General features: G+C 37.9%; 1 protein-coding gene across 1 annotated transcript; it reads left to right on the top strand.

The window, feature by feature from the left end:
• Window positions 1–221: 221 nt before the first annotated feature.
• On the top strand, window positions 222–15,309 carry ND-30 (NADH:ubiquinone oxidoreductase core subunit S3). Its single transcript, XM_069830430.1, has 5 exons — window positions 222–357; window positions 1,865–1,939; window positions 7,416–7,663; window positions 9,855–10,100; window positions 14,869–15,309. The coding sequence occupies exons 1-5, from the start codon at window positions 273–275 to the stop codon at window positions 15,043–15,045; spliced, it is 831 nt and encodes a 276-aa protein (XP_069686531.1). The 5' UTR covers window positions 222–272; the 3' UTR covers window positions 15,046–15,309.
• Window positions 15,310–15,762: the final 453 nt, after the last annotated feature.

Below are 15,762 nucleotides of genomic sequence, written 5' to 3'. Positions count from 1 at the left end.
CCTGTCGCTAGAGGGCTACTGTCGCGCCAGCTGTCAAATGTTGGCATATTTTATACGTATGAGTTGCGTGACTGTATGTATTAGACTGTATTACCTTGTACGTACTCATATAATTTGAAATTGTTAAATTAAAAGTAATCCTATTTATTTCTACATCTAATATTAATAGTATGACTAGGTTTGTGCACCCCTGAGTGCATTCCGGAGATGGGGCTAGTAAATTTCTGTTGTGTGGAGGGATTTAGTTTGTAAAGGTTGGCTAATCTGTTTTAATGGATCGTATGTACTGTTCCAATATGGCGGCTAATATATTGAGGCAGTTGTCCAGAGGAATTGGAATTGTTTCGAAGTGTAAAGGTTCATATGTGCAATTTGTTACTATAATTGAAAATATTAATACAGTTATATTGGGAAACTTTAGCAAAGAACTTTTTATGTGGTTAGACTGTATTATAATAATTCTGTAACTTCTGAATGAATCGGATTGAAAGAATCAAAAGTATCAGTATGTTACAAATTCGGAATTATTCTGCTAGGCACACTGCAAGTTCCTGGTAGCAGCAATAAAAATAGAATTATTACTAGATTCCTGTTAAGAACCGGTATTCCATTTTGTGCGGCGAGGCCTGTGTTACAAGTTTGAAATCCGAAATATTACAAATTACGTAGTTATGAAATTTTATGCAGAGATCTGATGTAGGCCTACATAATATTCTTGGCATTTTTCTCTCAACGACAAAGCTATTTTTATACGACATTCTTATTGAATTCGGTATTGCCAAGAAATTAGTTCGGTTAATTGAAATGTACAGCAGAATCCGTATAGGTCAGTTTCTGTTGGATGCTTTTCCAATTCACTGCGAGCTAAGCAAGGAGATGCACTATCACCTTTACTTTTTAACTGTGCTCTAGAATATACCATTAGGAAAGTCAAGTACAACAGAAAAGGTTTGGAATTCAACGGATTAAATCAGCTGCTTGTCTGTGCACATGATGTGAATATGTTAGGACAAAATCCACGAACGATTAGGGAAAACACGGGAATTTTACTGGAAGCAAGTAAAGAGATAGATTTGGAAGTAAGTTCCGAAAAGATAAAGTATATAATTATGTCTCGTGACCAGAATTTTGTACGAACTGGAAATATAAAAATTGGAAATTTATCCTTTGAAGAGGTGGAAAAATTCAAATATCTTGGAGCAACAGTAACAAATATAAATGACACTCGGGAGAAAATTAAACGCAAAATAAATATGGGAAATGCCTGTTATTATTCGGTTGAGAATCTTTTGTCATCTAGTCTGTTGTCAAAAAATCTGAAATTTAGAATTTATAAAACAGTTATATTACTGTTTGTTCCATATGGTTGTGAAACTTGGACTTTCATTTTGAGCGAGGTATATAGGTTAAGGGTCTTTCAGAATAAGAAGGTGCTTATGAAAATATTTGGGGCTAAGAGGGATGAAGTTACAGGAGAATAGAGAAAGTTACACAATTTAGAACTGCACACTTTGTATTCTTCACCTGACATAATTAGGAACATTAAATCCAGACGTTTCAGATGGGTAGGGCATGTAGCACAAATGGGCGAATCCAGAAATGCATATAGAGTGTTAGTTGGGAGGATGGAGGGAAAAAGACCTTTGGGGAGGCTGAGACGTAGATCGGAGGATAATATTAAAATGGATTTGAGGGAGGTGGGATATGATGGTAGAGACTTGATTAATCTTCCTCAGGATAGGGACCGATGGTAGGCTTATGTGAGGGTGGCAATGAACCTCTGGGTTCCTTAAAAGCCATTTGTAAGTAAGGTCGTATCTTTAAATAATGTGTTTAATCCGGTTACTGGTATGTTGTTTTTCAGGATTTGGAGGATGTGCGTCAACGCAGTTTTCAAGGTTAACTCATGGAGAAGCAACAACTGCTGCAGAAACTAGACGTAGGTACTTCTTATTAACGTTTTCGTTGTATTTTGTAAGGAACCATGCACATTAATTCTTTAATGAAGAGCATAGCAACGGTTATACAAAGTGACTGTCATTGTATAATTCTAACTACCTTTAATATGAAAGATCAGTAATGATGGTCATATTAGAGAGGCAATGAAGTGATACTGACATAATAAGAAGCTGTCCACTGTTGCCTTATTCGCAATAGTCATAGTAAGAGTCGTTGTACACTTGCCATTTTATTCGAAGTTCAAAGTTTAAACCTGGTCAAAGGCAAAGTAAGTCTTAAAATTGTTTCATTCAGAAAAGAACTAAAATTGTATCTTATATTTACTACATGTAAAGAGACCATGTCTGACATAGGCCTGTCTATTGACCAACTAGACCAGGCTTGCAGAACTGGGTGACAATTGTGGAGTTACGTCACTCATCGGAATACGTCCCTCACCCCTTCCTTCCACCCCTGCGTCATTGACTTGGTAGAGGAGAGGATTTATATTCAGTGTCTGTCTTATGTGATTGCGTATGGGCCACAGATACATTATTCAACGACAGTGGACGGGGAACCAACGCTTTCCCCATGCTTTCCACCCCTCTTTCGCCAGTTCTGTATCTCTGAAGTAGACCTACTCTGCTCCGTAAAGTTTCTTGGTTTGTGAACAGATATGTCTATGTGTACCAGTATTTCGATTCAGTCTGTAAATGTTTCTAATATCTGTAAATGTTTTTAGAGGACATGAATTATTATTGGAATCCAAAGAAGAGTCGTTGTTTTCCCTAACCAATAAGGCCTATATCGTTGCCTGAATGCAAGAACTAGGTAACTTGATTTTTCATATTTTGTGACATTGCCTATTTACTTATTTATTGCACTAAGGAATATGTCTCGTTTTCTTTTACCTATTTGTTATATTGAAAAATAGATGTCGCTGGTATCGTTCGATCAGTTACCTAGATCCTGGATTACATTTTGTGCGATTTTTGCTATGCTATAAAAGAGGTAACTAAAAAACGCAAATTTCGAGTTACCTAGTTCTTGCATTCAGGCGACGATATGATGTCACGTATGTTCACACATTACATTGCAAGTACGAAATAATGTTGTAATAAAAATGTGACAGTTTAACTTACCATAATAAGATTAATAGAATAGTGAAGGAAGTTGTGTAGTGAATCATAATAATGTCATATGTTTAATAATTTCGAAAGTATTTGATGTTAATTGTGCGTACATATAATTTGTAAGAGTTTGTTCATCAACGAATTCATAGCGTAAGGCTATGATAGTGGTTCACTAAGCGAAAGGTCCTAGGATCGGATCTCAGCGTATTTAAAGGTAAAACAAGTATTCCAATTTAATATAAAGTACGTAGGGAGTTAGTAGAATAAAGTAAGTAGAGGAAAATATTTAATGATGGATGAACAGTGAAGTTCGAGGACTGTGACGAGATTATAGTGGACTAGATGAGGAATAACTTACCTGACAGGAGGTCAAGGACTGAGATCATATATATATATATATATATATACACATACATACATACACACACACACAGGGTGATTCATAAGTCACTGTACAAACTAAACTTAGTGGGTATAACGTAGAGGTAAAAAAAAAGAGTAAAATGTTGTATAGCACTTTTTCTGAACTTACTTTATTTCAGAGTTATGATGCATCGTAAGATGCTGTTGTACTGTAGAGGCACCACGTCTACTACACTGCAGTGCGCTACATTCATTCTATTGTTCAGTAGGTTTCAGTTGTGTGTGGTACAATCGCGTACTCAATGAATTTGCAGTTATGCACCTCCTTTATGGCGCAGCAGAAGGCAATTCACGAGAAGCAAGATGACGGTACAGGGAATTTTTCCAAACAGAAGAGTACCAAACCATCAGACTTTTGGAGCTCTGGACAAGCATATGAGGGAGTATGGCCTTTGTGATGTGTCATGCCCAGGTCGGCCTCAACTGCATGGAATGAGTGTTGAGGAGAACATTCTGGAAATGGTAAGTGAAAATCAGACCATAAGCACCTGAAGCATTAGTACCACTGTATGGATTCACAAATCATCTGTATGGCGGCTGCTTCGGAGACAGGAATTACACTCATTTCACCTACAGAAAGTACATGAGCTGAGACCTGCAGACTGTCCTAGACGTCAGCATTTCTGTCAGTGGTTACTCCAGTGCCATGCTGCTGATCCAATGCTCAATCGTTGGATACTGTTTACTGATGAGGCCCTGAGTACCAGTGGGGTATCATAAACACTCATAACATGCACATGTGGACTTCTGACAATCCTCACGCAAGTACGCTAAGAGGATATCAACATTTAAATACTGAAACAATTGTCTTTAGAGACAATTAATATTAGGTACCCTCCACAAAACTGGCTTCATTTATACACTGACGGATCCTTGATATCCAGAGAACAAGGTGCCAGTGCAGGTGTTACGTGCTGTCTCTTCTCACTTTATAGATCTCTTGGATATGGAACAACAAGTTTTGATGGTGAAATCATTGCAATAAGTGAATGTCTCAGGAATCTTCTATGCCACATCAATAAATTTAGGAATGCAGTTATATTGTCAGACTCCAAAGCAGCTATTCTATCAATCATCTCTAAACACACACATTCATCTCAAACAGCAGAAATAACTAAAATGCTCTCTCAATTAATATCACTCAATAAAAGAATTGTATTCCAATTGATACCATCCCATTGTGGAATCCTGGGAAACGAGAATGTGGATGCTTCAGCAAAGAAGGGCAGCACTGCTACTTACAGACCTGTTACTAAATCTACGTATTACTCTGTGAAGAGATTTATTAAATCTACATACTTAGACTTCAACAAACAAAATTTGATAACTCAATCCCAAGGGAAAAAATGGAACTCTCTGTATCAAAATCCACAGTTAATTCCCGATTTACCACGAAAATCGTCTGTAGCTGCATTTAGATTGGCAACTGGCCATGATTGTTTGGCCAAACACCTGCATAGAATTGGAATATATCAGTCCTCTAACTGCCCGTTGTGCAACTCAAACCAAGAAATGGATTCGGAACACCTCAAAATCTGTGCTTCAATGGCTGGCCATGATAATATCTTTGAAAAATATTGGAGTGCAAGAGGTCAAATGACTTTATTGTCAAACGCCTGGCATTAGAAAACAACAACAACAACATTGATTTGCAGTGAACATTTGGTGTGGTATGGTGGACAGTCAGTTAATCGGACTGCATGTTCTGCTACTGTGCCTGACTGGCTGAATGTACCGACAGTTTTTCAACATGAGTTGGATGGTCTGCTTCATGAGGATGTCCCATTCACAACTCAAACCACTTTATGGTTTATGCACGATGGTACCCCTGCACATTTCAGTCTTGAGGCAAGGGCATATCCCGATAAGTGGATAGGTCATGCAGGACCAGTTGCTTGGCCAGCCAGATCACCAGATCCCCTGGACTTCTAACTTTGGTTCCGACTCAAGGGGCTCGTTTATGATACTGAAATTCTGAAGGTAGCATAACTACAGCAGCGAATTGAAAATGGCTGTGAAACTGTGGAATGAGGTGAATGGGGTCTGCAACATTCCAAGAGCAGTACGACAATGAGCACGTCACAGTCTTCACCTTCATTGATGTCACTTTGAACATGTTTTTGGAGTAAATGTATTGTACGTTGTTTGTGTTGGATTTGTGATCCCTTTGTTTAGTTGAATTCTGGGAGGACTTAATTTTGTTTTGCTTTATGTTACACTTGTGATCCCTACTCTGTTGTATAACTCTCGAATAAAGCAATTTCAGAGAAGTTATATATAACATTTTACTCTTATTTTTACCTCTACATTACACCCACGAAGTTTGTACAGTGACTTATGAATCGCGAGGGGGGGGGGGTTGTGTGAGTGCGTGTTTCCCCCCCCCACTGGGAAAGGCTGGTGATTCTTTTTTTAGTGCTGTCAGTATTGACGGATAGCCAGAGCGACAAGTTCAATGATTTTCATTCCAAAATCACCAAAAGTACCTGTTCATCAGTTTCTCCCACAATGGTTGTGCACAAATTCACTTGACACAATATTACATAAAACAACAGTTTTGTTAGTTACTTTATAAAATGCATAATGAGAAAATATATGTCATTTACATGGCAATGATTTCTCTGTAGCCTTTGACGTGAAACAATGTCCCTTTCTTAATATAGTGAAACCTGTTCAAGATGGAAGTGATATAGTCTTAATTATTTTTCCATTGTGGACAGGTTTCCGTATTATTAAGGTGTTACATTAAAATTGAATATTTTATCATTCGTATGCATGAAAAACAAAATGACATGCTGCAAACTGCAAGAAGTACAAAATATTCTGTTTAATACTAATCACATTAAATCAGCTTTCTGTCACTTATTCCGTTGGTGGATCATCTTGATTAAAATCTCATTTTCTGTATAAATGTTATCGCAGCTCACTCATCAGTCATTAAACACTGCTAAAGTTTACTAATCTCATTCAATTTAATATCTAATACCATACTATATTATACTGTACTGTATATCACTGCACATTATTAATTGGACTAGGAGCCATCCATTAGAAGTCTTGAATTCTGGTTTATGTAATTTCTTTCCCATTACAATGGTTTGCTTTGCTGAATAGATCCAGAAATCAGCATGTTTTTTGAAAGGTCATGAAGAACCCACTCCCACAGCAGTTTATTTATTTCCACATATTAAACAGTTGCTTTCTGGATCCTTTTATGTCACCAATATTGACCACAAACCATTCACTCGTTATGATCTTTATCTTTAAAGTATCACACCTGAGTTTTCCACAACTGAACTTCAATATTATTTCACATACGCTTCGTTTCTAATTTTCCTTTAACTCGATAACTTTTACTTCATCACTTAATGTTAATGCCACATTTTACGCAACTTTTTTACCAGGAAATCACTATACTTGCGCTCTGTCTAGCTACGACAGTATATGGGTGTGAAGCATTGAAAATCTTTGAAGGGACTCGTCTGCCTATTCAACAGGGTAATAAAATTTATGACCGACAGGGCAACACACCCTCCTACCCTCTAAATTTTTGCAAAGAAAACTTGTTTTTATCTTAGTGACCTACATATTTCGTATATTCCTTGAAATTAGACGCTGGTTCAAAATATAGTTACAAAATATAACGTGTCCAAAATATTATTTCCGTTTTGAACAGTAGCAGGCAGTTCCCGTTTTATTCAGCAAAAATTACACATAATACATACGAATTTCGCTGGGACCAGTAAATTGTTCCGAAATAGCTAGGATTCCGGATTATTCAGGTTCCGATTTGAACAGGTTTCACTGTATATGGTATCAGAGCCCTAAATATGTGCCAACACAACAGTTCTGTATTTAGATGATTTTATCACTCTAATGAATCTCAAAAGTTTTTGCTTTAATTGCAGTAATTTTTTACAGCCACTGTACGAAAATTTGATGCAATTCAGCGATCACAATTGACTGACTTCGGCAAATATGTAGCAGAATGCTTGCCAAAATATGTGCAGAAAGTTCAGCTGACTTCTGGAGACGAGCTGGAAATATTAATAGCCCCCGAAGGTGTGATCCCAGTACTGCAGTTTCTGAAGGACCATCATAATGCACAGTTTGCCAACCTGGTGGACATTGCTGGAATGGATGTTCCTGCTCGTCAGTATAGGTTTGAGGTGAGTACCATTAATTTTGAAAACTGTTATTTTTAATTTATTTTCACATTAATATCCCTATATTTTCTACTACCCATAGTTTTTTTATTCCCAACAGAAAGCCATTCTGTTTATGTTTTAGGATGGATTTCTAAAACACAGACGAGATTGTGAATCGGAGCCACAACTTTTAAATTGCAATCAAGGTCTGAATTCTTGCACAATTTCTAAAACGAAGTCGAGATGCAACTTGAGAAGAAACAGCTGTTCATAGTTCTTATATATGGCAACAGAGCGAAGAATCGATCTTTATTCCTGATCAATAGTCGATATTAAAAAGAAGTGAACATAGAGATTAATATTTTTATTGAATTGCAGTAAGCTACACTTTAGTTCTGATGTAAATTATTTTCGGTTATTGTTATACAGTATATACTCATACTTACTTACAAATGGCTTTTAAGGAACCCGAAGGTTCATTGCCACCCTCACATAAGCCCGCCATTGGTCCCTATCCTGTGCAAGATTAATCCAGTCTCTATCATCATATCCCACCTCCCTCAAATCCATTTTAATATTATCCTCCCATCTACGTCTCGGCCTCCCCAAAGGTCTTTTTCCCTCCGGCCTCCCAACTAACATTCTATATGTATTTCTGGATTCGCCCATACGTGCTACATGCCCTGCCCATCTCAAATGTCTGGATTTAATGTTCCTAATTATGTCAGGTGAAGAATACAATGTGTGCAGTTCTGTGTTGTGTAACTTTCTCCATTCTCCTGTAGCTTCATCCCGCTTAGCCCCAAATATTTTCCTAAGCACCTTATTCTCAAACACCCTTAACCTGTGTTCCTCTCTCAGAGTGAGAGTCCAAGTTTCACAACCATACAGAACAACCGGTAATATAACTGTTTTATAAATTCTAACTTTCAGATTTTTTGACAGCAGACTAGATGATAAAAGCTTCTCAACCGAATAATAACATGCATTTCCCATATTTATTCTGCGTTTAATTTCCTCCCGGGTGTCATTCATATTTGTTACTGTTGCTCCAAGATATTTGAATTTTTCCACCCCTTCGAAGGATAAATCTCCAATTTTTATATTTCCATTTCGTACAATATTCCCGTCACGAGACATAATCATATACTTTGTCTTTTCGGGATTTACTTCCAAACCGATCGCTTTACTTGCTTCAAGTAAAATTTCCGTGTTTTCCCTAATCGTTTGTGGATTTTCTCCTAACATATTCACGTCATCTGCATAGACAAGAAGCTGATGTAACCTGTTCAATTCCAAACCCTGCCTGTTATCCTGAACTTTCCTAATGGCATATTCTAAAGCGAAGTTAAAAAGTAAAGGTGATAGTGCATCTCCCTGCTTTAGCCCGCAGTGAATTGGAAAAGCATCAGATAGAAACTGACCTATACGGACTCTGCTGTATGTTTCACTGAGACACATTTTAATTAATCGAACTAGTTTCTTGGGAATACCAAATTCAATAAGAATATCATATAATACTTCCCTCTTAACCGAGTCATATGCCTTTTTGAATTCTATGAATAACTGATGCACTGTACCCTTATACTCCCATTTTTTCTCCATTATCTGTCGAATACAAAAAATCTGATCAATAGTCGATCTATTATGCCTAAAACCGCACTGATGATCCCCAATAATTTCATCTACGTACGGAACTAATCTTCTCAAAAGAATATTGGACAAAATTTTGTACAACGTCAACAAAAGTGATATTCCTCGAAAGTTACCACAGTTGGTTTTGTCCCCCTTCTTAAAAATAGGTACAATTATTAAGAAGGGGGACAAACAGTATATACTCAGTTACCGAAAATACATGGGTGTTTAAAATATTGGTATTACTTAATATTTTATAGAGAATGGATTTTTAGATGTCAAAATGAAAATAAATATTAACCCAATAATTAACACAAGTCGAGCGTTTATGTTGTTGTTTATCCTTTAATCATAACTACTATTAACGTAAACTACCTGAAAACCCATTCTGTTATTTTATTAACTGGACTTAGTGTTCTTGGAAGTGTTGCTTGATCTACTGGCCATGCTGGAACTGCAGACTGCAAGATGCCAAGGAAATAACACTGTTTAATGTAGTGGTGTACCATTATCTAAATCCTCATGTTGAAATGCTATGACCTATATTATTGAAAATGCTTATTGTATGTTTATACAGGTGATCTACAACCTGCTCTCCTTGCGTTTCAACTCTCGAATCCGTGTGAAAACGTACACAGATGAGCTGACACCACTTGACTCTGCGTATGAAGTATTCAAAGCTGCCAACTGGTACGAGCGAGAGATCTGGGACATGTACGGTGTCTTCTTTGCTAATCATCCCGATTTACGAAGAATTCTTACAGATTATGGCTTTGAAGGTCATCCATTCAGAAAGGATTTCCCACTTTCTGGTTATGTTGAGGTAATATATTTGTTTTTCTTTGTTACCGTTTCACTTATAAAAGGATTTAGTTTTCATTTTATGGACCCTCATCGTTCTTCCCCCAACCCTTCATTTTTTAATGACGTGTGTGAAGCTATCACCATTAGACGGTAGTATTATCTATGTTCACACAGTCGAAACAAAGACGCAGTTTCATTTTCATTTATTATATTTCATAGATCTTACATGAGCAATGAAGCTTTAAGTTGTGGAACAAGACAAAAATTTTACATATATAATTTATTTCCAAGAAATAGTCTGCCCAGGCATCCTGGGTTGCCAAAAACATAGAATAATAACGATTACAGTAAAATGGATGAGTCAAATTGAAATGTGAACTAGGAGCTTAAATTTAAGAAATAATAAATTTGTACATATATTGTAACACTAACGGATAGAAAGAGGGGGGGGGAGGATTATGATATTCTGTATAAATGATTTTTCAGAATCGCCACAGACCCTTTAATGCTAGAAGTAATTATTTTTGGAATGATGTCATGGATTCCAAATGTTTTGATAGTGTTTACAGTTGATCGTGGGATGGTGCCCCTCGCTCGGATCATTAAACCATGTACTTCCCAGGTGCCTTCCAACTGATATTTTTCTCGAAAATACGGAATAATAGGCTCATAAATTTGTTGTTTCTCTTTGTTGACCTCAGATGGTTGGGTCTGGCTCATCTCAAATCTAACAGTCGGATCCAGTATAAAGCCTTTACTATTAGTCTTGTCTAGAGCCATGATGTCCGCTCTTCTAATTCCGCCGCCTTCAGACGCAACGCAGTGCACCTCTTCATGGACCTCGAAGGATCTTTTTCTAAGGGCTTGTGCTATTAGTTTTCGGATGTTATGATGGCGTGAATTTCTCAGGAGTTCTCCATGCTGACAGGATCCTAGGACGTATCCTAAGGTTTCAATCTCGTTGCAGTATCTGCAACGGAAACCGTCCAAGGATCTCCCATGAAGACTTCTCATTGGTGCTACGTTAGCGTTCATCTTAATTGTGTCCCTCCATTCAGAGGAAGACAGACCCTCCTTAGAAAAAAATCCATTTATTTCCGGGAGTATATTCTTGAAATAACACCTTTTCCTTTATGTGGAAGCGCACACCATTTTTCGTACTCTTGTTTCCTAAGATTTTGTTGTACAATTACAATTTTTATAGTTTTACAATTTTGTAATTTTCTACAATTTTTTAACAATATATTGGCGAGCTGTAGTGAGATGATGTGAGGCCCGAGGATTCGCCAAAAGATTACCTGGCATTTGCCTTATGGTTGGGGAAAAACCCAACCAGGTAATCAGACCAAAGGGGTGAAATGAAGTGAGGCTGAGGACTCGCCATAGACCATCCAGCTTCAGTCCCACGGCTGGGGAAAACCTCGGAAGAAACCATTCAACGAGACAAAATGGGGGATCCAACTCAAGCCCGAGCGCATCTCTGGATCAGCAGGCCAGCGAATCTGCTGACTGAGCTGCATCGATGGCTCTACTAAAAATATAGACATAGCCAGTCAGATTAATTAAATTTACAAACGCAAATGATTATTCATCAGTTGATCTGTAACATACTCGTATAATACAAAAAAGTAAGTTAATTCAATTTAAGACATAAAGAATTCAATCAGTTGTAATATACAGAAATTGATAATACATATCATGCAAATTACTTCAAATTACAAACACAAACAATTCATCAATAGAGCTATACAGATTACTATTCAATTTAAAGCATATACAATTCATCAACCAAAACTATAGTAACATATACAATACAAAGTAAGCAGATTAATTCAATTTACAAGCATACTTTCATTAAGCTATACAAATTTGTACATAATCATAAACAATTCATCAGTTGAGCTGTACAGACTACTATACCATTTACAGCATATACAATTCATCAATTGAGCTATACAGACTACTACAGTAGTTGCTAGATGGCAGCACTTCTGTGCTTTGTCTCGTGCTCGTAATGAGCACTCAAAATATATCAACTGTGACTATTCCGAGGTAGCAAATCATCCTGTCTGCTCAGTTCAAGTCTCCAAACTGTTACATATTTGCCTCTACTGACTGATCATTTCGATTTTCTATACTTGTCCACCCTTCTTCTGCACCCAATTGTAGACAGCTTGATGTGACAGGCAGTGCTCACCATACACGGGCAGCATTTCTTTAGGAATATCCTTTGCTGTCAGAAATATTGCCCAGAAAAATTATACAATGGGGTGCTGCTTAACACTAATGTTGTTCAAATCTAGTCTTTCAGGTGAAGCTCCCTGTAAAGCAGATTTGATTAATTTCAAGGGAAAAATTGTTCCGGGGCCGGGTATCGATCCCGGGACCTCTGGTTGAACGTACCAGCGCTCTACCACTGAGCTACCCGGGAACTCCACTCGACACCGTCTCAACTTTTCCCTTTATATCCACACAACTCGCGTGGGCTGACGAAACGCCAGAGACCCACAACGAGTGCACACAATCTCTGTGTGACTTGGAATTGTGGTTTTCTGTTAACGTACACAGTAACGTATATATTATGCAAATCTAGTCTTTCAGGTGAAGCTCCCTGTAGCTGATACGTTCAACCAGAGGTCCCGGGATTGATACCCAGCCCCGGAACAATTTTTCCCTTGAAATTATTCAAATCTGCTTTACAGGGAGCTTCACCTGAAAGACTAGATTTGCATAATATGTTGTTGTTGTTGTTTTCTAATGCCAGGCGTTTGACAATAAAGTCATTTGACCTCTTGCACTCCAATATTTTTCAAAGATATTATCATGACCAGCCACTGAAGCACAGATTTTGAGGTGTTCCGAATCCATTTCTTGGTTTAAGTTGCACAATGGACAGTTAGGGGACTGATATATTCCAATTCTATGCAGGTGTTTGGCCAAACAATCATGGCCTGTTGCCAATCTAAATGCAGCTACAGATGATTTTCGTGGTAAATCGGGAATTAACTGTGGATTTTGATGCAGAGAGTTCCATTTTTTCCCTTGGGATTGTGTTATCAAATTTTGTTTGTTGAAGTCTAAGATTTGCATAATATATACGTTACTGTGTATGTTAACAGAAAACCACAATTCCAAGTCACACAGAGATTGTGTGCACTCGTTGTGGGTCTCTGGCGTTTCGTCAGCCCACGCGAGTTGTGTGGATATAAAGGGAAAAGTTGAGACGGTGTCGGGTGGAGTTCCCGGGTAGCTCAGTGGTAGAGCGCTGGTACGTTCAACCAGAGGTCCTGGGATCGATACCCGGCCCCGGAACAATTTTTCCCTTGAAATTATTCAAATCTGCTTTACAGGGAGCTTCACCTGAAAGACTAGATTTGCATAATATATACGTTACTGTGTACGTTAACAGAAAACCACAATTCCAAGTCACACAGAGATTGTGTGCACTCGTTGTGGGTCTCTGGCATTTCGTCAGCCCACGCGAGTTGTGTGGATATAAAGGGAAAAGTTGAGACGGTGTCGGGTGGAGTTCCTGGGTAGCTCAGTGGTAGAGCGCTGGTACGTTCAACCAGAGGTCCTGGGATCGATACCCAGCCCCGGAACAATTTTCCCCTTGAAATTATTCAATGTTGTTGTTTTCTAATGCCAGGTGTTTGACAGTAAAGTCATTTGACCTCTTGCACTCCAATATTTTTCAAAGATATCATGGCAAGCCACTGAAACACAGATTTTGAGGTGTTCCGAATCCATTTCTTGGTTTGAGTTGCACAATGGACAGTTAGGGGACTGATATATTCCAATTCTATGCAGGTGTTTAGCCAAAACAATCATGGCCTGTTGCCAATCTAAATGCAGCTACAGACGATTTTCGTGGTAAATCGGGAATTAACTGTGGATTATGATGCAGAGAGTCCCATTTTTTCCCTTGAGATTGTGTTATCAAATTTTGTTTGTTGAAGTCTAAGTATGTAGATATAATAAATCTTTTCACAGAGTAATACGTAGATTTAGCAAGTTGTAGCCGATTTAAGTGAACACCATATTTTAACGTTTTGGTGGCTACTTCACTCACACACAACCCCCAGAATGTCTGGAGGACCACACCTGCTGTTGGCCAACTGGTCCATTGGACCTAGCTGGGAGATCTTGTTGATCACCAGCTTTCCCTCCTTAAGCCAATGGAGGATGATTTTAGTGCCATAGCAGGTCAGCACTAGGAACAGAAACGTAGAAAGAGGAGGAAGGAAAGGGAAATGAACCCCTAGGCCTCGAATGCTCTAATGCCGTCGGGGTCAAAGAAAGTAAGAGTTCAGTCAGAGGACTGGATAGGAAAGGGTAAAGAGGGAATTAGGTATTGAATAGAGGAAAATTATACCAAATTCAGTCATTAACTCATCAAGCTGACCAGTGCTAATTGATGAGTAGCCCCTCCCTTTAGTTCAGCTTGTAAAATTATGCTTACTAACAGCTGCACCACGGGAAGGTAGGGATGGGACATTGGGTATTTGTCCAGGTTGGTTCCTTAAAGCCTTCAATGGGAAGGATTAATGGCTCTCCCCCCTGTATCCGACAGATACCCTTTTGCGGCTTTTAACACTAATGTAGATGTGATGCCATCTTGCAACTGTTGCTGCTTGTTTCGTTTGTGAGCACATGTATCACTGTGACACCTGGATAATACTGCCATCTGGCTGTGATGGTTTCAGGTACCTCATTCAAAAATATAGTTCACTACTTAGATTTGTAACTTGCTTACAGACTCACCTGTGTATTTAATGTTGAAACAGGTTCGTTATGATGATGAGAGGAAGCGTGTGGTTGTGGAGCCTGTTGAATTAGCTCAGGAATTCAGACGGTTCGAACTGTCAGCTCCATGGGAGCAGTTCCCAAATTTCCGTGATGGTCCAGCTGCTGCAGAGGAAGTTCCAGTGGACACAAAAAAAGACTCGCAAGAAAAGAAATAGAAATCTTTGTGCAGTGTTGTAATGTATTGAAAGATTGTATGATTTTGGATTGGACTAGGTTTAAAACAGCTCCGAAAATTGAAAGTTTGTCATAGATGGTGGGTAGTTATTGAATTATGTATGGTCGCATAGTTTGTATTTATTTTTCTCTGAAAACCAATATGTTGTATATTGTACATTCAGCTTAAAAATTTGCAATTTGCAAGAATGCAGTCTGCATTGTCTATATTAAATAATGAAAATAAAACGCTTACCAACATAAAATGGTTTTTCACCGCTGCGCCTCCAAAATCTGCTATGTGCATTTTAACAAATTTTTCGGGAGAATGAAAAAAGCATTATCACTTTTAATTCTCTGGATTTTCAAAGCTTCTTTCAATATAATTTCAATCATTGCATGAAAAATGATGAACTTATATCGAAAGTAGCTCTGAAAATCAAGGGACTTGTATGTTTTTTTTTTTTTTTTTTTTTTTTTTTTTTTTACCTAAAAAATTTGTTTAAATGCACAGAGTGGATTTTGGAGGTGCAGCAACATCTTTTTGTGGTTATTTGTATTAATCATCCTTTTCCTGAATTATGTAATTATAATTATTGGGTCAATAGTTTTTCATCATGAATAAAGAAGTCGATAATTCCAAAGGTGTGTTAGAGTAAGATGAAGTTCATATTTGAAGCCTGGCCACAGAATAAAGTGTAAGTGAGCAGGTGCCCTCG

The sequence above is a fragment of the Periplaneta americana genome, chromosome 7, assembly GCF_040183065.1.
Source record: "Periplaneta americana isolate PAMFEO1 chromosome 7, P.americana_PAMFEO1_priV1, whole genome shotgun sequence".
NCBI classification, from domain to species: Eukaryota; Metazoa; Arthropoda; class Insecta; order Blattodea; family Blattidae; genus Periplaneta; species Periplaneta americana.
Note: the sequence above shows the minus strand (reverse complement) of the source record. Positions and strands in the feature narration are given on the sequence as shown.